This window comes from Chrysemys picta, chromosome 4 (genome assembly GCF_011386835.1).
Source record: "Chrysemys picta bellii isolate R12L10 chromosome 4, ASM1138683v2, whole genome shotgun sequence".
In the NCBI taxonomy this organism is placed as follows: Eukaryota; Metazoa; Chordata; order Testudines; family Emydidae; genus Chrysemys; species Chrysemys picta.
Genome location: NC_088794.1, coordinates 97,088,750 through 97,114,282, shown reverse-complemented (window position 1 = coordinate 97,114,282; position 25,533 = coordinate 97,088,750). Strand labels below are relative to the sequence as shown.

General features: G+C 44.8%; 2 protein-coding genes across 13 annotated transcripts in view; one reads left to right on the top strand and one right to left on the bottom strand.

Annotated features, from left to right (window-relative positions):
* The window catches only part of FSIP1 (fibrous sheath interacting protein 1), a 172,785-nt gene extending 152,323 nt beyond the window's left edge, over window positions 1-20,462 (bottom strand). Inside the window, exons 1-4 of one of the 12 annotated variants that reach the window (XM_065593189.1) lie at window positions 20,213-20,462; window positions 17,163-17,294; window positions 10,458-10,635; window positions 6,466-6,647 (exon numbers count right to left, since the gene is read on the bottom strand). In XM_065593189.1, the coding sequence (XP_065449261.1) occupies window positions 6,466-6,647; window positions 10,458-10,635; window positions 17,163-17,288 (486 nt within the window). In that variant the 5' untranslated portion in view covers window positions 17,289-17,294; window positions 20,213-20,462. Of the gene's footprint in view, window positions 1-6,465; window positions 6,648-10,457; window positions 10,636-17,162; window positions 17,295-19,876; window positions 20,082-20,212 lie in introns of those variants that run through there. The other 11 variants (XM_065593191.1, XM_065593188.1, XM_065593195.1 and 8 more) reach the window with 11 other exon arrangements.
* LOC135983140 (uncharacterized) lies at window positions 151-2,618 on the top strand. Its single transcript, XM_065593200.1, has 2 exons — window positions 151-1,072; window positions 2,067-2,618. The coding sequence occupies exons 1-2, from the start codon at window positions 496-498 to the stop codon at window positions 2,540-2,542; spliced, it is 1,053 nt and encodes a 350-aa protein (XP_065449272.1). The 5' UTR covers window positions 151-495; the 3' UTR covers window positions 2,543-2,618.
* Window positions 20,463-25,533: the final 5,071 nt, after the last annotated feature.

Sequence of the window (25,533 nt, the reverse complement as noted above, 5' to 3'; positions counted from 1 at the left end):
GTATATTTATACCTGCCTACTTTTTTTCACTCCATGCATCTGATGAAGTGGGTTATAGCCCACAAAAGCTTATGCCCAAATAAATTTGTTAGTCTCTAAGGCCTGGTCTACACTAGACGTTTATGTCGAAGTTAGCGCCGTTACATCGAATTAACCCTGCACCCGTCCACACTGCGATGCTATTTAGTTCGACATAGAGGTCTCTTTAATTCGACTTCTGTACTCCTCCCCGACGAGGGGAGTAGCGCTAAATTCGACATGGCCATGTCGAATTAGGCTAGGTGTGGATGGAAATCGACGCTAATAGCTCCGGGAGCTATCCCACAGTGCACCACTCTGTTGACGCTCTGGACAGCAGTGCGAGCTCGGATGCTCTGACCAGCCACACAGGAAAAGCCCCGGGAAAATTTGAATTTGAATTCCTTTTCCTGTCTGGCCAGTTTGAATCTCATTTCCTGTCTGGACATCGTGGCGAGCACAGCAGCACTGGCAACGATGCAGAGCTCTCCAGCAGTGATGGCCATGCAGTCTGTGAATAGAAAGAGAGCCCCAGCATGGACTGATCGTGAAGTCTTGGATCTCATCGCTGTGTGGGGCGATGAGTCCGTGCTTTCCGAGCTGCGATCCAAAAGAAGGAATGCAAAGATCTACGAGAAGATCTCTAAAGACATGGCAGAGAGAGGATACAGCCGGGATGCAACGCAGTGCCGCGTGAAAATCAAGGAGCTGAGACAAGGCTACCAGAAGACCAAAGAGGCAAACGGACGCTCCGGATCCCATCCCCAGACATCCCGTTTCTACGAGGCACTGCATTCCATCCTCGGTGCGGCCGCCACCACTACCCCACCAGTGACCGTGGACTCTGAGGATGGGATACTGTCCACGGCCGGTTCCTCGGACATGTTAGGGGACGGGGAAGATGAGGAAGGAGATGAGGAGGGCGAGGCAGTCGGCAGCTCTCACAACGCTGATTTCCCCGACAGCCAGGATCTCTTCATCACCCTTACAGAGATCCCCTACGAAGCGTCCCCAGCCGTTACCCCGGACACAGAATCTGGTGAAGGATCAGCCAGTAAGTGTTGTAAACATCTAAACATTTATTTTTAACAAAACAGGAATATTAACAATTAAAGGAATGGGTTGTTCATGATTAGTGTGCCCTAGGCGCTTAACGGTTTAGTAATGGGCAGTGCAAGTTTTGAAAAGAAATCTAGCAATGTCCGGTTTTCAGTGATTGTCCTGCACAAGCCGCTCTACTGTTTATTCCCTGCTACTGCAGCTACAGTAAAATGCGGTCAATATGTCCGGGGATAGAGCAGTAATCCTCCTGGGACATCTCGATGAAGCTCTCCTGGAGGTAATTTGAAAGCCGTTGCATGAGGTTCCTGGGGAGAGCGGCCTTATTGGGTCCTCCGAAGTACGACACGTTGCCGCGCCACAAGATTATCAAGTACTCGGGAATCATTGCTCTGCACAGCAGGGCGGCATACGGCCCTGGTCTTTGGAGGCTTTCCTGGAGCATTCTCTCTTTGTCGCTCTCGGAGATCCTCATCAGGGTGATGTCGGCCATGGTGACCTGCTTTTAATTAGGTAGGGGAATGTTAGGGTTGGGACTGCTTTCCCGTTCCTTTACAGAACTGTAACCGCTGGTTTGCAGCCACGCGGTGGAGGCGGGAGAGGGGCAGCCGAAAGGGATCGTTCCCGGGGACAGCCGCGAGGGGGTGGGACAGGGGCAGAGTTCCCGCTTGCCGGATTGCTGGCAGCAGGGACTGACATTGCTTTAAATGTGAAATGAGGCCAGTGGTAATATAAAAGTTTTAAACTGCCACAAGTGTACGGCTTACCATGTCTGCCTGCAACAGAAATTCCGTTGTGCTGCCTCGCTTCTCAAATGTGCTGTTCAAGACCCCAGGCACTGAATGCGAAGGCCGAGAATTCGACCTTGTGCTGAGTGCGCATGTGAAAGGTGCTGTGCATGGTCTTGTTCACAGAGAAAGACTATGTTCTTTGTTCACAACTACATTTATCTTTCTGAGGAATTCACTCCCTTTTTCCCATTTCCACAGCCCCGTCTGCGACTGTCTCACAACCTAGCCTGGAATCACACTCCCAGAGGCTAGCGCGGATTAGGCGTAGGAAGAAGAGGACACGGGAGGACATGTTCTCTGAGCTTATGGCCTGTTCCCAAGCCCAGGCAGCACAGCAGACCCAGTGGCGGGAGAACTTGACCCGAATGCACCAAGCCAACATGGATCGGGAGGAGAGGTGGCGGCAGGAAGACCAGCAGGAGACTCAAACGCTGCTTGGACTACTGAGGGAGCAAACGGACACGCTCCAGCGCCTTGTGGATGTTCTGCAGGAACGGAGGCAGGAGGACAGAGCCCCGCTGCAGTCCATCTCTAACCGCCCTCCCCCGCCACCAAGTCCCATACCCACCTCACCCAAAGTGCAAAGAAGGAGAGGCGGCAGAGTCCCTGCTAAGTCTCACTCCACCCCTGCAGAGAGCTCTAGTAGCAGAAGGCTCTCATTTCCCAAAATCTGAAAAGTTCTTTCCTTCCCGCCTGACACAAGCCCACGTCCAAGTTTCACCTCCCAATGCCATGCGTAGTTGATAATAAAAAATTCGTTTCTGTTAACTACTGTTTCAATCATGTTCTTTTGGAGGAGGAGGGGAAAGGGGGTTGGTAATTGGACAGGACAGTCTCCTTTGGCAGGGTACATAGTCGGGGGCAGGCACAGCAGCAGGGCACATACACAGTGCAGTGATGCAGTGACTAGTTACCCCGGTTAGTCTGGGAGGTTGTTTTGATGTTATGTTGGGGGGGGGGGGTTGCTCTGTGACTTTGTGGCGGGGGAGGGCAGTTACAGATCTTAAGCGCCGGTCCTTAGGCAGGATCACAGAGCCACACAGCATGGGATCTGTAACCGTCCTCCCCCTGCCACAAAGTCACATAGACCCCCCATACACACAGTCCCGATCAGGAGGGGTGACAGGCTCCGTTGAAACAAGCATCCCACCGCAGCGGAGCCTGTCAATCCTTGAGTTTAGAAGCTGCATTCGCGTCACAACACTACACCCGCTCCGCACCACAGTCTGCGTCCCAGTTTTAAAAAATTCCCGCGAAAACAGTATTAAAGAAAACGGTGTGCTTTAACAAAGTAGAACTATTTTTATTTCGACACGTGTGTTGGAGGGGGGGTGAAGGGGGTATGTAACTGGATAGGATAGTCAACATTAACTGGGTAAAGAAACGGGGGCAGGTTTAGCTTCTCAGTACACAAACTGTAAAGTCACAGGTTACCCTGCTCACTCAGGAACTTTGCTTTCAAAGCCTCCCGGATGCACAGCGCTTCCCGCTGGTCTCTTCTAATCGCCCGGCTGTCTGGCTGTGAGTAATCACCAGGCAGGCTATTTTCCTCAACCTCCCACCCCGCCATAAAGGTCTCCCCCTTGCTCTCACAGAGATTGTGGAGCACACAGCAAGCTGCTATAACAATGGGGATATTGGTTTCGCTGAGATCACAGCGAGTCAGTAAGCTTCTCCATCTCCCCTTGAGACGGCCAAAAGCACACTCCACCACCATTCTGCACTTGCTCAGCCGGTAGTTGAAGAGTTCTTTTTCAGTGTCCAGGGCGCCAGTATAGGGCTTCATGAGCCAGGGCATTAGCGGGTAGGCTGGGTCCCCGAGGATGACTATAGGCATCTCCACATCCCCAACAGTTATTTTGTGGTCCGGGAAGTAAATACCTTGTTGCAGCCGTCTAAACAGACCAGAGTTCCTGAAAACACGAGCGTCATGAACCTTGCCCGGCCATCCCACGTAGATGTTGGTAAAACGTCCCCTGTGGTCCACCAGTGCTTGCAGCACCATGGAAAAGTAGCCCTTTCGGTTAATGTACTGGGTGGCCTGGTGGTCCGGTGCCAGGATAGGGATGTGAGTTCCATCTATGGCCCCACCGCAGTTTGGGAATCCCATCGCTGCGAAGCCATCTATGATCGCCTCCACGTTTCCCAGGGTCACTACCTTTGGCAGCAGTACATCAACGATTGCCTTCGCTACTTGCATCACAACAACCCCCACGGTAGATTTGCCCACCCCAAACTGGTTCGCGACTGACCGGTAGCTGTCTGGCGTTGCAAGCTTCCAGAGGGCTATGGCCACTCGCTTCTGTACACTCAGTGCAGCTCGCAACCGGGTGTCACTGCGCTTCAGGGCAGGGGACAGCAACTCACAAAGTTCCAGGAAAGTTCCCTTCTGCATGCGAAAGTTTCACAGCCACTGGGATTCATCCCAGACCTGCAGCACTATGCGGTCCCACCACTCAGTGCTTGTTTCCCGTGCCCCGAATCGCCGTTCCACGGCATCAACATGACCCATTGCCACTGTGATGTCCTCGGCGCTGGGTCCCCTGCTTTCTGACAGGTCTGTGCTACTCTCAGACTTCAGGACATCACCGCGTGCCGTAGCCTCCTCGCCTGACTTTTCTAAATCTGCCTCAGGGAAACCTTTATGATAAGCTGCGAGGCGTTGAGAGCGGCCACAACTGCAGCGATGGTCGCAGCGGGCTCCATGCTCGGAGTACAGTGGCGTCCGCGCTGTCAATGACTGGAAAAGCGCGCGAACTGATTTCCCGCCGGCGCTTTCAGGGAGGGAGGGCGGGAGTGATGGACGGATGACGACAGTTTCCCAAAAGCACCCTCGACTCATTTTGTTACCCAGAAGGCATTGCCGGCTACACCCAGAATTCCAATGGGCAGAGGGGACTGCGGGAACTGTGGGATAGCTGACCACAGTGCACCGCTTCGAATGTCGACGCTTTCACCGTTAGTGTGGACGCACAAAGTCGAATTACTGTCCTTAGTGTGGACACACACGTTCGACTTTGCAATATCGATTCCAAAAATTCGATGCAAGTAAAATCGAACTACTCTCGTAGTGTAGACAAGGCCTAAGGTGCCACAAGGATTCCTCGTTGTTTTGTTTTGGGAGAAATTTCTGTAAAATCTGGTTTTGCTCTGAATCAGACCAAAAGCAAATTGCAAAATACCAACATTTTTGGCAAACCAAAACCCCTGAGTTTTGGCCAGCTCTATCAGACATCCTCATAAGACATGTGATTTCTCTGCCAACAAAAATTGCTGTTCTTTTCATAGAGTGCATAGTAATGGGAGAAGTTGTACCAAAGGTTTTGAATGCCTTTGTTATAATCACCTCTGTAGGTTCTGTTCACATCTAACTTATACATTTCTACTTCCTTTGGATGTCTGGATGCATCCAAAAAAGGACTACAATACCACTTCATATTATATGAGGAAAATTATGGTGACCTTGTGGATGGAGGCCAGCTTAGTTCACAGAACTACCGTGTTTGACAGAATGTGTAACTGAGCTTTCACTGAGAGCATGCTAAGTGCTGAAACCCCTTTGGACAAGGTAATGAGAATGCAAGATACTTGCAGGGAGAAAAGGAAGAGACCTACCAAACATGAAGCTGAAAAGTAGTTTTATGAGGATCGTAGATCCTACACACAGATCAAATTTGTTACAGGAATCTTCATATTGCCAAAGAACTGATAAGAGTGGTGAGTCCTCAGGAATCAATTATGTAACGGTAATGAGAAATTCTCATGGGTTTCTTACATTGCAATATGTCTGAAGTTGCTGACTGATCTTTCCAAAAAGTGTTGGCATGAGCCTCTTGATCAGAACAAACTAAAGAGTGTCCTGTGCTTCAGCTGACAGCCTGACTTTGCCCTGATGTGTGTCCCTTGCAACACCAATATCTAAACCTCAAGAGATACACAGACATCATTTGTGAATTTCCTCTGAAATGCTAGGACAGTGTTTATCATCTTCTTAGAATGACTGACTGTAGTTCCTTCCTCTCAGCTTCCCAGACACAATTTAGACAGCACTGGATATTGGTACAGGATAGTTCCCTGTTGCACTATGCTTTGTGTGTGCACTGAGAGTTTGAGAGGAGGTTCTAGTTGCAACTAAATCTGATCTGAGAACCAAGACCTGAGGGGTTAATAATAAGATGATTATAATAATGTACAGTTCTTTCTGTTCCCTTTCATGTCAATGTCCTTCACCAGTCAATAACTATTGAATAATAAACTGTGTTCATGAAACTAGACCAGTGGTTCTCAAACTTCTTTGCACCGCGACCCCCTTCTGACAACAAAAATTACTTCGCAACCTTAGGAATGGGGACTGAAGCCAGAGCCTCACCACTCTGGGCAAGAGGGCCAAAGCAGCAACCATCACCCAGGGCTGAAGCCATCAGTCTTTGGCTTCAGCCTTGGGCCCCAGCAAGTCTAAGCCAGCCCTGGCAACCCCATTTGAAGGGGGGTCATGACCCACAGTTTTAGAACTGCTGAACTAGACTGTTCCCTTCCATAAGATAGCATTCTGAGATATTGTTTTATTGGTAAATATTTAAAAAAAAAACACACACACATTGCTAACCTGAAGTTCTTCCCAAAGTTTTGCCCTCACTTCTCTGCCTTGTTTTTTAATTTCTCTTTCTCTAGATTGTTTCTTTGCCAGTATCTTGTCCAATTTATTCATCTTCTTTATCGCTTCTTGAATCCGAGGATCTATATCCTTCTCTTCAGTATTTTCTAGATTGGTAGAATTTGCTGTAGATTAGATATAAAATAGGATGTGAGCTTCAAGCATTTAATAAAATAATCACCAGTCAATAGGAATTATTTGGCAGCAGCTTCAGTAGGAATAGGACCATTCACTAGCATATGTTGCTTTTTGTTGGTTGGTTACAGCAGGAAAGAAATATACAGGTCCTTCTAGAAGATAACAGAACTTTTCCTTTGTGGTAGAAAGGTAGTGGTAGATGTTTGTGTTTTTGGACACATAGGACCAGAGTTCTAGTTTGGCAAGTATGTAATATTTATTCTGGGGAGGTAGTGGTTTATCCATAGCAAAGGTTGTAACCACAATCCCATAATAAGGCTGAAACTCAAAAAAATTCTCATGCTTTCAGATTTTTAGAGGTAAATCTCATTAACAACTAAAATGTGTCCTGAATTTTTTTATTAAATTAAGTCATTTTGAGATCAAGATTTTAAACTGCTCCATTTTCAAAATGCTACAAAGCATCTAAAGTTTTAATATGTTCCTCTACCTACTCAACAAAAAGTTTCGATACCAAAAGATGGGAAACTCAGGTACATTTTGACATTTGATCTGGAAATAAGCAGTTGAGGACAGAAACAATAATATGCTTAAGAAATTACCATTATTTCAAAATTAAACAGGATTCTCTGTCAATGCCAACAGAGAAATGTATATTTGTGATCAGCCTCTGAACAGGTCTGGTCTTCTTTTCTAAATTGAAAGGAAATTTCAGGATCTAGTAAGATAGTTCTTCTGCAGGCATTCCCCACTAAAATTGCCCCTTTGTTTACAGGAATGTGCACAAGTCCATTTATTTGAAAAGCTAAGAGAGGAAGAAAGAGTTGACGTGACCTGCCAAAGTTACATGGAAACATGTAATAGAGCCAGAACAGAACTCTGATCCAAGGCTTACTAGTCACTAGATCAGTGGTCACCAAACACTTGATCGCAATTGACTGGTCGATCCTAGAGATTGTCCCAGTCGATCGCGATCTCTGGTGGTGCAGCAGGGCTGCCACTAAGCGGCCAGTGCATCCCCCGTGGCCCCATGGGGGTGGGGGTGCGGCAGGGGTGTCGGCACACTGCTCTTGCATGCAAGCATCACCCCCGTAGCTCCCATTGGCCAGAAATGGGGAACTGTGGCCAATGGGAGCTGAGGGGGCGGTGCCAGCAGAGAGGGGCAGCACATGGAGCCACAGGTGCATGTTGACCCCTTCCAGGAGCGGTGTGGGGCCAGGGCAGGCAGGAAGCCTGCCTTAGCCTCGCTGCGCCACCAACCAGGAGCCGCCCGCAGTAAGTGCCGCCCGGCAGGAGGCCGCACCCCAAGACCCAGCCCTGAGCCCCCTCCCGGAGCCACACCCTATACCCCCTCCTGCACCCTGACCCCTCTCCCAGAGCCAGCACCATATACCCCCTCCTGCACCCCAAACCCCAGCCTGGAGATCCCTCCCAGAGCCAGCACCCCAAATTCCCTCCTGCACCCCAACACCTTCCCACACTGCAAACCTCTCAGCCCCAGCCCAGAGCCCACACCCACTTCCGAACCCCAACCCCCTGCCCCAGCCCGGTGACAGTGAGTGAGGGTGGGGGAGAGCGAGCAATGGGGGGGGGGGAATGGAGTGAATGGGGCAGGGCCTCGGGGAAGGGTAGATCCTGGGTTGCCCTTAAATTCAAAAAGTTATCTTGAGCGTAAAAAGGTTAGAGACCATTGCACTAGATCATAATGCCTCCCTTACGAATTACTTGACAACTCTGGGCCATATCCTCAGTTGGCATAAACTGGTACAGAGCCATAAAAGTCAATGATATATTTTTTGCTATGAATGGCTTCGTTATCCATATAAATGAGTAATCAATCCATTTTTAATTCCTAAAAAGTTATTGGCCTCAATGATATGGAACAACAGTTGCAACCTTAACTATGGAATCACAAGTAGCAATTTTATACTTGGACATGAATTTAACAGCCTAGTAAGGAAAAGTATTATAATAACACTCTTCCACATCCCACATAGATAATACTTTTTGATTTTCTGACATTTTGGAACCAGATTCACCTTTACAGGGGCCCAGCCCGGGGCTCAGCTGTGCTGGGGGGGGAGAATTCACCACAAGGGAGGATATTAGTGGTTCTGCCAGGGGAAAGCAGCTTTAAAATCCAACTTGGTCTCCATGCCTAAGAGTGCCTCTCCCGCCTGGCCTGGACGTGTAGAATTACTGAACAAATCCAAACCTCTTTAGGGTCTTCATCAGACCATTCCTGCCATAGTGGAATGGATGTGGTAAAAGTTGCCTAAAACTGCTCCAGACACACTTACCACCACTGGGTTCTGCAGACTTGTTTTTGACAAAACCCAGAAAGGTGTATCAGGCACTCAGAGACCACATCCATCACTACAGTATGAAAACCTAGATAGAATCAAACCCACAAATTTAAACTCTTGACCTTGACACTACATGAACAGTTATTTTCCTTCCCTTTCTTTTATTTAAAGAACTTAAATTAAAAAAAACCACAACCCTCTTGTACCTTCATTAATTCCCCTCTTGAAATATCATCACCACACACTTCTCCTCCCTCTCCTCACTCCTCCTTTGCCTTTTCTAAGAATCTGTTTTACTGCTCTGTTAACTCAATGCATCTGAAAAATAATACCTTCTTTCACATTCCACTGAGATGCTTTATTGAATTTAGAAGCTTGAGTTTCAACACACTGATCTTCAGAACCTACTGAGCTAGAAATCTATTCTGACAAAAGACCATACAAAAATATAGATTATTTCATATAACTTAAAAATATTTGACTGAAATGTTAAATATCAAAAGAACAAAGTACAATTTTTCTTCTCGTCAATCATAAAATAGCATCTCTAAAAACACTCCACAGCAGATTACTGTCTAGAAAAGGCACATTCCAGTACATTATGACCTTGTAGTTTGAACACAGGACTAGGAATCAAGCAATCTGCTTCACTCCTGGCCCTACCGCAGAATCTTGGTGTGACCTGGAACAAGTCATTTAAGCTTTCAGTGCCTTCATCTCCCTACCTGTAAAATGGCAATATATGCTTACTCATGTTTTAGGGTGAGAGAAGTATTGAGAAGTTTTATTTTATTAATATCTGTAAAGTGTATTAACACCTTCCATCTGAAGATCTCCTATAAGTACCAAGTATTATTATTAGAAAATGCAGTACTTCATTTTATTTAAAATATTTCTTTTTCAGGTGTATATTGTACACTTGCAATTGCTAGGTTGGAAAAACTGAGGCCTTGGCTACACTTACCCGCTAGTTCGGCGGCTGGCAATCAAACTTCTGGGTTCGACTTATCGCGTCTAGTCTGGACGCGATAAATCGAACCCGGAAGTGCTCGCCGTCGACTGCGGTACTCCAGCTCGGCGAGAGGAGTACCGCGGAGTCGACGGGGGAGCCTGCCTGCCGAGTGTGGACCAAGGTAAGTTCGAACTAAGGTACTTCGAACTTCAGCTACGTGAATAACGTAGCTGAAGTTGCGTACCTTAGTTTGAATTAGGGGGGTAGTGTAGACCTGGCCTGAGATAACTGACAAATGCTAGGGCACCTGTCATCCATGACTTTTTTTTCCTCCTCCAAGTTAATTCACATAAGTACAAATATGAAATACTAAGAACAAAGTTCTGCTCTCATATCCACAGCGTGAATTTTGACTCCATCATTCTGTTCTTACAGACACAGAATTTCCCATCTGCAGATTCAAGAGTAGAATTTTACCAAAGTTCTATAACAGTAGTTGGCATTGCTGACCGACAAGGTAAACTTAGTTATTCTCATACCTGGACGCTCATTAGCATTTTGTATCTGCTGCTGGAAAATGCAGTTAATTTCCCCCTCAGAAGTCTGTGGCGATATTCTCATTTTCTTCATTTCATGCTTCTCGCTATCATCATCTTTGTCTTCCTCTACACTGCTGTTTCGTGAATTGTCTTCTTTATGATCAACTGGTGAAGAAACCTAAAAATTATGTAAATTAACAATTTCCACAAAAGTATTAATCTTTTTAAAATACTTTCTTTTCTTTCTTATGACTGCTAATAATAGTGACACCAAAACAGACTTTGCAGTTCTGCAGCTGCTTCTATCCAAGGATCTCAGAGCACTTTACAAATAAAAAAGCTTTACAACACCTCTGTCAGGTACATAGGTATTATCCTCATTGTACATATGAGTGAACTGCGGCACAAAGTGATAAAATGAGTTGCTCAAAACCTCACAGCAAGTCAATGCAGTACTTTAACTCTGGCATCCTGATTCCCAGACACTGATATAATGCTACACCACACTCCTTGCCCTGAAATTCAAATTTGATTTCAAAGATTAATATCTTCACAGTGGGGGCAAACACTGTACTTACACTGGAATTTGTTGAATAATTAAATAATGACACTGGAAACATCTCTTAATTGTATTCCACTCATTACAGAGCCCTCACCTTAGTCAGGATGTGCTTAATCAGGAATTCCACTTAGATGAGATCTCCCAAGTGTGCTCAGTTTACAAGTGCAATGACATTTATTCTAACTTGTTTGCAGTGTTAGTTGTAGCCATGTTGGTCCCAGGATATTAGATAGACAAGATGGATAATCTTTTATTGGACCAACTTCCCTTGGTGAAAGAGACAAGCTTTTGAGCTACACAGAGTTGAAGAAGAGCTCTGTGTAGCTTGAAAGCTTGTCTCTTTCATCAACAGAAGTTGGTCCAATAAGAGATATTGCCGCATCTATTCTAACTGTTAACCACGCAAACACAACCCAGGATCTGAAAGTCAAGTTGTGCCCTTTCCGGCTCATGTATCAGCATTAAGCCTGTAATAGGGTGACCAGACAGCAAGTGTGAAAAATCGGGACAAGGGGTAGGGGGGTAATAGGAGCCTATATAAGGTAAAAACCCAAAAATCGGGACTGTCCCTATAAAATCGGGACATCTGGTCACCCTAGCCTGTAAGAAAACTGTGACTCTTTTTGTTCAAAAGTTGCAGACGCTGTTTGGTATAGTTGTGGTTTTGGTACAGTCAGTTCAAATTTGAGTGATGTTGCAACTCCATGTGCCAGGCTGCGACACCACTCACTCAAATTTGGCCCAACCACCCCTTTAGAGGAGTGGTCAGACCAAATCTGACTGAGGGTCACAATGCCACTCACTCAAATTTGGTCTACCCACCCCTATGAAGGGGCAGCTGGGCCAAATTCGAGTGAGTGGTGTTGCAATCTGGCCCATAGGCTCACAACACTACAAAAATTTGTGACAACTATAAAAAGTTAAGGTGTGTGCTAAATGTATTCAGTGTTTAGACTCTGTGAAATGCTTGTAAATTGCTGCATGCATTCATCTCACTTGTAATGTCTGTATTCCATGCCATAAGGAAATATGTAAGCTTTGCTTTATAACTTGAAAATGTTTGCTCTGAACTTGTGAAGCCAGGCACGGGAATCATCTCCCCTGTCCATTTAGGTGGCCTACCAAGATGAAATGAGACATTAAGGAACATCGTGACACAAAGGATTGGTGAATGGCCCTATCACACCTTAGAAATGTACATGCAAGACAGCTCGTCTCATACTGGAAGATTAAGGGTATGTCTACACTACAAAATTATGTGGACCTAGGTTACATCGGCATACAGATTTTAATTACTGGCCACAGTAATTAAATCACTTTTGCATGTCCAAACTACACTCCTCGTGTCAGCAGCACATGTCCTCACTAGCAGCGCTTATATCAATGCAGAGAGCAGTGAACCCTGGGTACTTATTACCCTGTGCAACTTGCCACCATCTAGCACAGGCTATTTTTGTGAGGTTTGCAATGCCTCGTGGGGCCCAAAAAAGTCATACACGGCTGACTGGGAGCATGATTTCAACATTCCAAATTGCAGTATTCTCCATCCCATAATTTCATCTGCATCCCATAATGTTTCACACCTTTTTTCAAAATCCCCACAAACCCATGCTTCCTGCCTGTCATCTGTGTCAGAAGCATGGATCCTGCACAGCTCTGCACTATTGTGATGAGCATTGCAAGCATGGGGCACCTGATCCTGAAGTATTTGCAGAGCCATGGGGAACATGATGAGTCTGTGGAGGCTAGATAGCTGTGGGATATAGAAACAATTCAAAGTTGTTGGAGGCATTCATGGGGCAACTGCAGATGGTGGCACCCCAGTGCCAGACCCAAGAAATGAGCACAGACTGATGGGATCACATTGTCATGCAGGTTTGGGATGACAAGCAGTGACTGCAGAACTTTCAGATGTGCAAGGCCACATTCCTGAATCTGTGTGCAGAGCTCACCCCAGCCCTCCAGTGCAGCAAAACCAAAATGCCATCTGCACTGAAGTGGAGAAGCAAATGGTGATTCCTCTGTGGAAACTTGTGACACCTGATTGCTACCGATCAGTCGGGAATCAGTTTGGAGTTGAGAAATCCACCATGGGGGCTGTTGTGATGCAAGTGTGCAGGGCCATTAATTGAGTCCTGCTATGAAGGACTGTGAGTCTGTGCAAGTTTCAAGATATAATGGATGGTTTTGCAGCAATGGGGTTCCCAAACTGTGGTGGGGTAATAGATGGCGCACACATCCCTATTTTGATACCTGACCACCTTGCCACCGAGTACATCAACAAAAAGAGCTACTTCTCTATAGTAATGTAAGCGCTGGTGGCTCGCAAGGGGCACTTTATTGACATGAATGTGGGCTGGTCAGGGAAGATGCATGAGGCTCGCATCTTTAAAAACACAGGACTGTTCAGAAAGCTGCAATCAGAGACTTTCTTTTCAGACCGGCAGATTAGCACTGGGAATATTGAAATACCAACAGTGATCCTGGGAGATCCAGCCTAACCCTTATTCCCATGGCTCATGAAACCATACCCCGGCCATGTAGACAGCAGCAAGGAGCACTTTAACTACTGGCTCAGCAGATGCAGAATGACACTTGAATGTGCCTTTGGTCATTTAAAAGGTCGCTGGCACTGTCTACTCATGAGATTGGACTTCAGTGACAAAAGTATCCTGCTGGTTATAGCTGCCTGCTGTGTCCTGCATAAAATCTGTGAAGCAAAGGGGGAAAAGTTTCTGCTAGGGTGGAGGGCAGACATGGAACAGCTGTCTGCTGATTTTGAGTGGCCAGATACCAGGGCTATAAGAAGAGCTCAACACAAAGCTCTTTGGCTCAGAGAGGCTTTGAAAGACCATTTCAATAGGGAGCCACAGTAATGTGTGTTGCTGTAGTGTGCTCTACCTGGCACTGCTCTTTTGCACCCAGTATGAATCTTGTAATGAGTGCTTTGTGTGTAGTAATAACATTGCAAATGCACCTATTACTAGCACCCCAGCCAGCATATGTTGTGAACTAATAAAGATGAATTAAGTTTCCATAAAGAGAGTTTTATTCCATGCCCATGCAAACAGACACATTATAACTAAATAAAACTTAATAAATAAAGGGAAAAGAACTTTTGAAGGGGAAACAACAGTCATTTCCATTTCAGAAACACATACACCAACTGGGTCTTTCACAGGTCAGTGCATGTGCAGTGTGGCTGCCTGTACTCTCCCCGAGGTAGAGTGGTAGAGCAGCGGCCCCAGCCGAGGGGTGTGTGTGTGTGTGTGTGTGTGTGTGTCCCAGAATATCGTTTTCTATTGGCTGCAGAGGAAGGTGAGCATAGTACTGTTGAACCTGATGGTCAACAAGAGTCTGCAGCATGTCTGTTTGCTGCTGGAGAAGCGCTAGCATCTCCTGCTGCACTTCCCTGTCCATTTCCCACATCTTTCTCCTCTCTGCTCTATCCCTGGTCACGCTGTCTGCGGGGGTGATGCTCCAAGCCCAGGGCTCAGTAGCCAAAGCAGCAGAGGCTTGCAGGATCTCTTGGAACATGTCATCCCATGTCCCCTTTGTTCTCCTCCCGATCTGGCTGAGCCGCTCCACTGGCGTGGATGGAAAGAGCCTCAAGGCCACATTTCCAGCTGCAAAAGATACAATGCACATAGGTGCAATTGTGAGTGTATTCACAAGATAAATGGAAACCTGCTATACAGAACTCACTGCCCTTGATCAACACAAGTTGCGAGCACTACAGTCTCACTTCTCTTTGGGACTGATGGATCATGGTGACCGTCCCAGCTATGGTGAGTATGGCCCTGGGGGAAAGGGGCGAGTTAGGGAAATAAGGGGGCATAGCTCACGGCCATGATTACATGCATATTGGGCAACTGAACTGAATACTGGCTCCGATTTCCACAGGCAGTCATGATTTTAGCTGATATCTCACTCCTGAGGGTAACGGAGGCTGAAAGGGAACAGGGCCTGCAGGCGTGCAACTGCCGACTAGGGCCATATACTGCTAGGCTGTGTGCTGCAATGATGTCTGAGGATGTAATCGCTAAGTGGCATGGGAAAGCAGCCTATTGCAGTGGAAGAAATCAGGCAGCCCTCCCAGAAAACTTCAGCAGAGAATTGCAGACTACCTCCCGGAAAGTTTCCTCAAGATCTCTGGAGGATTCATAGGACGTCCCGGTGCACATAAACAAACTGTACCATGGGGCTCCCTCTGCTGAACTCCACAAGGGAATGAAAAGCAGATGGCAACTCTACCTCTATTGGTTGTTTCACTACCTCATCTAGCATAAGAAAAAAAGAGTAAATCAACATATATGTCTTGGTACTTTGTGGGTTCCATCCCTGCAATATCAAAGCAAACTGCATACTTACCAAAGGTTCCTTTCCCTGCATCACACTCGCCTGTCCTGGACTGTAAGGACTGGCTGGACTGCGCAGGATTCAAAAACATGTCCTAGCTTGCTGCACAACTGGATTCATCGGTCACCTCTTCCCCATATTCCTTCTGCTCTTCACTGTTCACAGTGGGGGCCTGTAACACTTTCTAACTATCCATGAGACTCTTTTGGTAAATTACTGGTCTCTTGGGGACTGGAAGCAACCTGAATAGTGTGTGATTTTTGGTGAGAGCAATCACTTAATCACTAAGTCCAGCCTGCTTTGGTAGCAAGATAGACTGGAGAGCTTAAGGGGACTGTCTGTGACTTCACAGTAAGACAGTTATAATGATCCAGGAGTTCATATTTGTTACTGGGTTGGTGAAATCTAATTATAGAACATACTATCAGTTTAGAGTGTCTTCCCTGTTTCTGACACCCTGTCCTGAGATAGGCACTCATGGTTGTGAGACACTTCAGACAGAGTGATAGCCTGTATCAAAGCAGAGCTGACAAACAAGTTTTCTGTTTGCCAGAGGAAAGATGTTTATTCTTCTCTCTGTCAGCATGTAAACTCAGCATTGTAAGTCAACACAATGGAAGCCACATTTCCATACAAAGTCAACAGGTGGAGGGATGTGAAATCAACAGGAAGGTAGCACACTGGAGAATAAACTCTGGGTACAGGCTATGAACTTTGGGGGATAGAAGGAGAAGGTAAGGAAGACATCCCTTTATCCTCGACTTAGGAAGTAATCAGGCAGTGCAATTACATTCTGGAAAACAGGATCACAACTAACCTTGGCTGAAATGCTGCAGAGGACATTTGGGGTGAAATAAACTTCTATAGACAGAAGGTTAGTCTATTAAGTTTAGTCTTTAGAAATCATGTTATGATTTTGTTTTATACATTCCCTTTGTTTCCATTATTTTTACTCACTATTGCCTGACTCTCAAATCTTTGATAATAAATGTATCGTTGTTTTCACTAAAAATATATCTCAGTGCTGTGATACCATACAAAGAGATGAGCCTGAGTTGAATCATTCAAGATGGTGTGTACACTGTTCCCTGGGGCCAGTAGACCTGATATTTCTGTGAGTGTTTAGCGGATAAGAGGCTGGACACTACAGGGGAATGCTGAAAAGAGGCTCAGGAACTGGGGTGCACCGATTCATAATCTGCAAGGCAAAGTAAGGGCTGACATGGCCTAGCCTAGAGGACTTTGTTTGGGCAGCTAACAGACTGGTGGTGTCAAGGAGCTAATATACAATTAAGCACAAGAAAGTCTCCCTCACACTGGAGGCAGGGGGGAGGTTTTAATAAGGTGATTCACAGTCCTGGGTACTCCACGAACCATTACAAACTCTGTCCCAAGTTACATCTGGGCAACCCTCCTGTTATCAATGGGGTAACAAAGGTTTAATTGAGGGAAGAATTTAGTTAACAATTTGACTAGTGGTACATAAAACAGAATATGATCTAGGCTAATAGAGGGAAAAAGTAGTACAGATTTATGTAAGTCATTAAAGCAAGCAAATATTACTCTAAATACATACAAAGAGCTGACCTGTGTACACACACTCACTCTTGAAACTAGAACTGCATTTTAAGTTACTTTATTTCTATGATAATACTGACTAGCATTTACATATCAATTTTCATCCATAGAGCACGTTATACATATTTTACAAAGGTTTATTCTTTTCATTTCACAGATAGGGAAAAATAAGACACCCAGAAGTTGTGACATGCCAAAGCTCATACCTTTGACAAGCATGGCTCTGGTGTTAGAACCTCCAAAGATGCACTTAAAGCTCTGCTTACAGGATGCGCTCTTGAGCTAGATGCAGGCCTTGAAATTTCATCCAAGTTTCCCCTTGTAATATCCATTGTGATCTAAAATGGACAGACAGAGAACAACAAAGGCTACCACATATCAATAGCTTATTTATTAAACAAAAAAACCCACAAGGCTTAGGCAACAAATTAAACAAAACTACAAGTCCTACCCCTAACAAATTATGCAACCGTTATAAACAATGTATACAATACACATATGTTTAAGAAAAGTGCAAAACAAAGTTAGGTATATGAGTTATATAGGGTCCCAGACCCAGCCAAAAATTAAGTAGGTTGGAGGCAGGCACTATAAGTGTATCTGAACAGTGTGTTCAATCCCTAAAAATGTTCTCACCAAGAAGAAATACCAAAACAGACCATTTTAAACCTTGGCTCAACAAAGATAGCATCAAACAAAAGAAAACAGCAAGGTTGGCGTATTTAATGGACATATAGAATACATCCTAGTAAATGATGTGAAATGTACGCTACAGTCAAATGGCAGTGGGCAATGTGACTTTCACTTCAGTGTAAGGCATACCACAATGTTCTGTATATATGATTTTAAATAATAATAATATTACATTTACACAGCATTTCACAAACACAGAAAAGAGGCAGGTATGACAGAAAGGAGAAATTTCCAGGACTTATTTATTCTGATTTGCAAAGCTTTTAATCATTCAATCAATTGGCTCCACATCCTATATTTCGGCTGCAACACTTTAAATGTACATTCATATTAAAACATTTCATATAATTATATAGTTACATGGTAGGTTGATCTTATTTATTTATGGAAGGATGAGCAATGACACACACTCCAACCCCAGATAAATCTTCCCAAACCTTCAGATACTGTCCTCCCCAAATGCCTGAGATAAATGATGAGCCTTGTAAAGCATATGGAAAGTAAATCCACACGAGACTTGACTATTGCAAAAACAAGGAGTTTAATCAATGGGGATATCAAATAGAAGAAACTCTGATTAAAGATTAAGAAATAAGACTTAGCAAGAGAATGGACTAAGGAAAAAAGAGAAAAGTCAAATTTAACACTGACGTAGTGAGCCTGGGAGACAGAAAGGTGAGAAGTATGTCATAAACTTCTACAACTTCTCACACATATAATTTCTTCCTGTTGTGTTCTTTCAGATATATTTTCCTAGAATAGTTAACTTGAAAAATATATTTACATTTTATTTCTCTTTATATCTAGTTTTCTGAGGTGGTCAAAAATTCTCAAACTCAGTCAAGGAGCATTTTGGGCCATCAGAAATTGTTTTTTCACTAAAACAAAAATTTTGTCTTATATTTTTCAGTTTCTTTCCTCCCTTTTTCAGTTACCAAATGGAAAAAAGGGTGGGACTTGGCAAAAAAAGAAGAAAGAGCATTAAAAAAAGAAGAAAAGAAAAAAGGAAAAAAAGCCCCCAAAAAAACAAAATGAAAACTTTTAAAACTAAACTTCATAGATACTTTTGCCAAAGTTTTCAATCAATTCAAAATTGTTTCTTTTCAAGAAGCATGGAAAGAAAAGGACTGAAATTCCCTATATGGCTAGGTACAAGCAATTAATCCAAAGTGAGAGCATAAGCCACATGACAAGATATTTGAGTCTATTTTAGATATTTCTTTGGGTTGCTGAAAGATATGCTAATAACAGATGTAAGAGAGAAAATACAGATGAGGCAATATATTTTATTGGACTAGCTTCTGGTGATGAAAGAGACCAGCTCTTGAGCTACAAGGTGCTCTTCTTCAGGTGTGGGAAAGATACTCTTTTAAAAATGATTTTTAAAAGATCACCTTTCCCAGACCTAAAGAAAATATCCATGTACCTCAAAAGCATGTCTCTTTCACCACCAGAAGCTGGTCCAATAAAAGATACTATCTGACCCACCTGGTCACTCTCACATCCGGGACCAACACAGCTACAAAACAGCCAATAGCAACAGATGTAATCAGACATTGCCAATCACATAGCTGAAGCACTTCTTGCACACTGGTTATTCCATCATGTACAGGGAATAACCTACACCCAAGAAGTCTCTTCCTTGAGACAGCCGGATGCAAATACCTGGGCCCCCAGGCGTGCTTCCCTCAAGATTAGTGGCGGCGGCTGCTGCCAGGCAACGCTTGCCACATGGCCCCCCTTCAGTGCTCTACCACGCTATGTGTGGGTGCATTTGGAACAGTGCAAACCCAGGCAGCAGAATACACTTCTCGGGCCCAGCAGCATGGAACTCCTGCCCTGGGGCAACCAGTGGGATGCATGGCCCTGGTTAGCTCCCCTCTGGAGAATGCCCTGTATGTCGTCTTCCTGTGCTGCCCATTACAGTGGATGCAGCGAGGGCGAGGCTCTGGGGAGGAGCCCCCCCTCCCCCGCTCCCCTCATCCACAGGTGCAAGAACTAGGGGTGCTGGGGGTGCTACTGCACCCTCGACTCGATGTGGTTTCCATCAGAAACAGGATTTACAGTTTGGCTCAATGGCACTCAGCACCCCCACTATAAAAATTGTTCCAGCAGCCCTGCCCTCCCCTCCAACAGCCCCTCAGCTCCCAGCCCTAAGACGGACAACAGACCAGAGCCCCACAGCGTGCGCGGCCCCGACTCCACCCAGCTCCGCCCCTACACTCACCCTGAGGGAGCGCAGCCAGGCGCTGCAACAATGGACTCAGCGCGGGGTCGCGCGTGCCCCGCTCCGCTACCCTCCCTGTGCCGGCTGGCGCACCGAACCCGTTTCCCAGCCTCGCTGCGCTCTCGTGCACAGTACATCCGGGAACGCCGTTTCCATGCCAACCAACAACTACGGTCTTCACGTCCTAGTTTATTTCTCGCGAGAACTGTAACCCCACTCTCTTTACTCCCTGCCGTCGCCTGAGAGTGGGCGGTACCATTCATGGGGGGGAATCGCTGTCCGGAGCAGGCCCTGCCTCTGTGCACCTAGCTGAGGGAGGGTTCGTCTTCCTCTTACCCGTTCGTGGCGAAGAGGAGGGGCCGCTCCGCTCCCTTTGTAAGGGACTCGTCGTGCCACCTTTTCTCATGGTTCTAGACCTGACCGCCTCAAGTGCTCTCGTTGAAATTAAAGCTCTGTTCTGTAAATAAGCGAATAGTGTGACTAAGCCTGGCAAGCTCGTGCCCAGCGTAAGCACAGCGCCGTCAGCCCTGCTTTCAGACGGGACAGAGAGCGTGCCACTGGCGGCAACTTTCCACTCCCTGCTGAAGCGAAACTCCCTCTCACTGGCTAAAAAACCTACATTGAAACTCACGAGACCCTTTTCTGTTGTCCAAACTAGGTAGGGTGACCAGGCAGCAAGTGTGAAAAATCAGGACGGGGGTAATAGGCTTCTATATAAGAAAAAGCCTCCAATATTGGGACTGTCCCTATAAAATTGGGACATCTGGTCACCCTAAAACTGGGAGAATGGACAAGAATAAGTGAAATGTAAACTACATTTTCAAAACGAATTAACTTTTACCGTTTAAAATATTAGTAAACTAGGTAATGAAATAATTTTAAAACAATTTGTTAAAAATTCTTGATGAAAAACTAAAGAAATTCATAAAGTCCCTTTCATCCACTAGATGGTGCAGCAAGCTGGGTTTGTGGTTTTTTTTTTTTTTTTTTTTTTTTTTTTTGTGCACATTGTGTCTAAATTCCATGGGGCTCCAGGAATCTCTCGCTATAATAGGGTTTCTGGATGGATTAAGCTCGTAACAATTTACATAGGATTGAATGTGAATGACTGTTACTTCAGAGTAGCACCTGCTAAAACAGGGGGGAGAGGGTTAGAGTTAGTATTCCAATATTCCAAACTATAATCTGACCTTTAGCAGTTAACTTGATAGCTTCAGGCTTTCTAGACCACACATCCTTCATAGCTCTTTAATTGGTTCACTTGTTGGCAGGTAATTGCTGTATCCCTCAATAAGAGTTTCCAACTGTGGCTTTTCTACCTGTCAGGAAAGTTTCTCCAGAAATATAGATGCGTGCCTATTGGATACACATATATACTCCATGATAGGGTCTCAGTCTTATTCGCTGGTGTTTGCCCTCATTTTTGTACAGTCTATATCCTGTCACATCACAACACATACTTCCAGATAATGAATGATTCTTTCGAAATATTTTTGAATGAGTGATATTGATTACGAAGGGTGCTGGACATTTAGACGTAAAGACTGAAATCCTCTCTGTCTAGGATAACCAGCCCAGCAATATTTCAGTGCCTCCCAAGAATTCAAAGAAATAATCTCTTTCTGTGTTTATTCATAGAGCAAGTAATGAACTAGCAGCAGCAGGGCAACATTCCCCACACCAATAGATATATCAGCCCTGACCTATTAGTGAAAGAGTCATTGTAACCATCCCGCTCTCTGCTCAGCTTACTAACAAGGGTGCCAATCATGATGGCAGGGGTTTTTGATTATGTGGACACTTATCCATTTGGAACTAGACTAAAACCACTGAACAGTCAAATGATTATTACTTGTGGTCATAACAGTTACTTACTTGGGATGGATCTGAACACCCTATAGAGGCAAAAGGCTTTATCTTATTACCATTCCTTCTGTCATCCAGTGCTGTCTCAACAATTGGCCCAATTACTCATTGCCCTATGGCTCCTTTGTGGCAGCTGGGCTGATGCCAAGGATCCATGACAGTAGTGCAGGGGCCAGGGGGTTTGTATGCCACCTATTCAGGAATAACAAGCTCAGGGAACATTCCAGAGCATGGTGGGGACAGACAGGGAGGCATGTTCATAGGAGCCATTACAATAGGGGCACAAGTTTGCACTGGCCTCCACAAATCCCTGAATGGAAGAGGTGCAAGCCACCACAGAAACCAGTACAGGGATTAATCTAGCCCAATATTTCTAACATATAATGCTAATTTGTGGAAAGGTGAAATTCCATAGAATCTATCATCATACTACAGTCAACAACTTCAACAGTTTTCTTCGTAAGTGTCTAGTTTTTTTAGAACAAAAGCTAGGTTGAGATGATAGGAGCTGTGTGACACATTCAATTTGAGTCAACCTTGCTTCCAGCTTGTGCTACATTCTTGAGCCAACAGCAATTTATTAGAACTTGCGTGCCCATGAACTGTCTATTGACTCCGCTTGGGAACTTTTTAAAGCTCTATCGGGACATCTGCAAGCACTCCAAGGCTGCTTTTCATGGTGTATCTCATGTTCAAGACATAGGGACAAGGCACTTGCTGGAGGCAAAGTCCAACTGCTGCCTCTTATCTAGTTTCAGAGAGAGCACACAGCACAGGCAAGGCACATTGCCCCTAAGTACAGGATGCCACCTACTACAGTTGGAAAAAACATAGTGCATTTTCACACTATGTTGTTCTCAAAGGTTCACAACATTAATGTAGGTTAAAGAAAGGACTCAGAACAAAAACCCAAAATCAGCCACTTCTATCTTTTTCTAAGAGAGAACTTTATATTTCAGTGAGATCAACAGTTAGCAAAAGATTAAAATTAATCAAACAAGCCCCAAGCCAGGATTTCTTGCCCAGAGATGAACCTGCTCACAGACAATCTCTCTCTCAGTGTTTTAGAAACAGATGCTTTTATGGCCTCCCCCTGGATCACCTGTCAGTTAGCCTAAATCGTTAACTTCTCATTTGCCAGGGCAGGGAATGTGTACCTTGCCACAAGTGTAAATGAAAACCATTTTTTCAGGCCAAACACAGGCACTATATTTCAAATGAAGGATAAGTCTGCTCTAAGTGTCAGCTTTCATATTTCAGCTAGTTTGGACAAAGACCTATTTTTAAAAGTGGTTGACTTTAATGTAAGAAAAGCATACTTGTTTTATTCCTCTGAGAACTAAAAAAATGTCTGCATGGACTTTGTTTCAGCTCTGAAAAATAATTCATCTTTGGGCAGAACATAGAACATTTGAGACCAAAAATGAAATATTTAAGCAAGAGCTGAGCACATGAAAAGGAGAGGTTACAATGCAAAGCATATTTCAGATTTAACTATAAACACTTGCAACTAGCACCTGTTATAACCTATGTGTGTGTCTCTACATGTATTGGAAGTTACATTATAATACAGATTATAACATGCAGGAAGGACAAGCCACCTTGTGCCTTTCTCCCCACAAATACTGTAGATGTTTCATATATATTCCTAATAGTTGTATCTCACTCACTGTCAGAAATTCCCATATTACAAACTGACTGCCATCTCACAAAAGCTGCTGAAATAGCAGGAGACAGTGAGCTAACATAACCCCCCATGAGAGCGGGCCAGGGCCAGTATCCCTGACTACATTTATTATTGCTGCTTGTACCTACAGAATGAGGCAGGGATTGCCACAAGCCTGTCAGAGCTAATAGTTAATTGTCTTAACACTGCTGTCTCAATCAGAGCAGATTTTATAACCTACAAGTGTTACTTATCCTTTGGGAATTTCACAAAGGAAGAGAAGAAGGTTTGCAGAGATAGCCCTCAGGCCTGTGGTACAGAGGGTTGTCAATTCGTAAGACACCCACACACAGTTCAAGAAGAAGGTGATTTATTGAGAGTAAACACAAAAGTTGTACGATGTGTACACATGTAAATGCTGTCTAGAGGATGTGACCTTATCTTTGGAAAGACTACTCCACTTCAGCAGCCCCATCCCTCGGACTCCCAGCACCAACATAGCAGAATGTTCTCTGAATATGGCCTCTATAATTAGCTCTATATTTCCTCAGCACACCCCTTCAAAATCTGAAACAAGTCACATGGAAGTTTTAATTGACTATGAAACCATTAACTCTTTTGGCTGTTATACTGTAGAAGCATGGTGTCATGTAGTAGTTAAAGGACTGTGACACTGGGGATATGACTCTAGACTGAATTAACCTCTCTCTGTGCCTCACTTTCCCTATCCATAAAATGAGGATAACATTTCCCTGACTCACATGGGTGTCAAGAAGCTTAATTCAGTGGTTTTCAAGCAGAAGTACATGTACCCCGGGGTACACAAAGGGGGTACATCAACTAATCTAGATATTTGCCTCATTTTGCAACAGGCTACATAAAAAGTACTAGTGAAGTCAGTACAAATTAAAATTTCATACAATGACTTGTTTTTACTGCTCTATAATATCCGTGTTTCTCAACCGGGGGGTGGCGACTTCCCAGAGAGATCGTTGGGTGGATTTAGTGGGGTTGCAAGTGCATGGCCAGCATCAGGGGGTGGTAAGCAGGGAACCCTGCAAAGCTAAGATACATGCTGAAGCCTAAGCCCCACCTTTTTCTTCCCTTTTTACATCAAACACACTTCTCAAATGCCCAGCACAAACCTAATGCCAGCACTGGCAGCAGCCAAAACTTGCAACTAACTCCTGTTATAACCTATTTGTGTCTCTACATGTATTAGAAGTTACATTATAATATGGATTATAACATGCAGGAAGGACAAAGCACCTGTGTATAACAAAAAAACCCTCACGTTGTGACTTTCTCCCCACAAATACTGGCATTATCGAGGATCCCAGACCAGTCATAGCTCTGAGAATGCCCATCACTTCTGCTCATCATGATTAGCACTGTTCCTTGTTGTCATTCTGTTTCACATGTGTTTGTTAAAGTTGTCCAACCATTTTGGGGGGTACATTAGATATTCACCTGCTCAGATATTTCCTAAGGGAACAGTAAGATTATTATCTAACTGTACAACAAACTAATGAGAGTATCTTGATATGAGAGCATGATGAAGGCAGAGAGACTGATTCTGAAATTGGTATGAATCGGGTATCTTCCAGTGTATAATGGGATAGAATAAGGCCAAAAATTCTCATCACACTCACATTTTTTTGTAAAAAGAACAGAAGTACTTGAGCTCAAATAAATTTGTTAGTCTCTGAGGGTATGTCTTCACTACCCACCGTATCGGCGGGTAGCAATCATTAAGACGTGATATATCGATCCCCAAACGTGCTCACCGTCGACTCCGGAACTCCACCAGAGCAAGCGGCGGTAGCGCAGTCGACGGGGGAGCCGCGGCCATCGATCCCGCGCCGTGTGGACCCCAGGTAATTCGATCTAAGATACTTCGAGTTCAGCTACGCTATTCACGTAGCCGAAGTTGCGTATCTTAGATTGATGCCCCCCCCCCAGTGTAGACCAGCCCTAAAGTGCCACGAGTACTCCTGTTCTTTTTGCGATACAGACTAACATGGCTGCTACTCGGAAACCTGACATTTTTTTGTGTATCTATCTGAGATGCATCTAAGTTGCCTAAGCACCAGACACATGGCACTCTGGCAGTAGAGCTGGATAA

Excerpts from the sequence above, each read along its gene's own strand:
- LOC135983140 (XM_065593200.1), top strand. The coding sequence starts at position 496 with ATGCAGAGCTCTCCAGCAGTGATGGCCATGCAGTCTGTGAATAGAAAG. Across the intron at positions 1,073-2,066 it reads ATCTGGTGAAGGATCAGCCA|CCCCGTCTGCGACTGTCTCA; the intron begins GTAAGTGTTGTA and ends CCATTTCCACAG.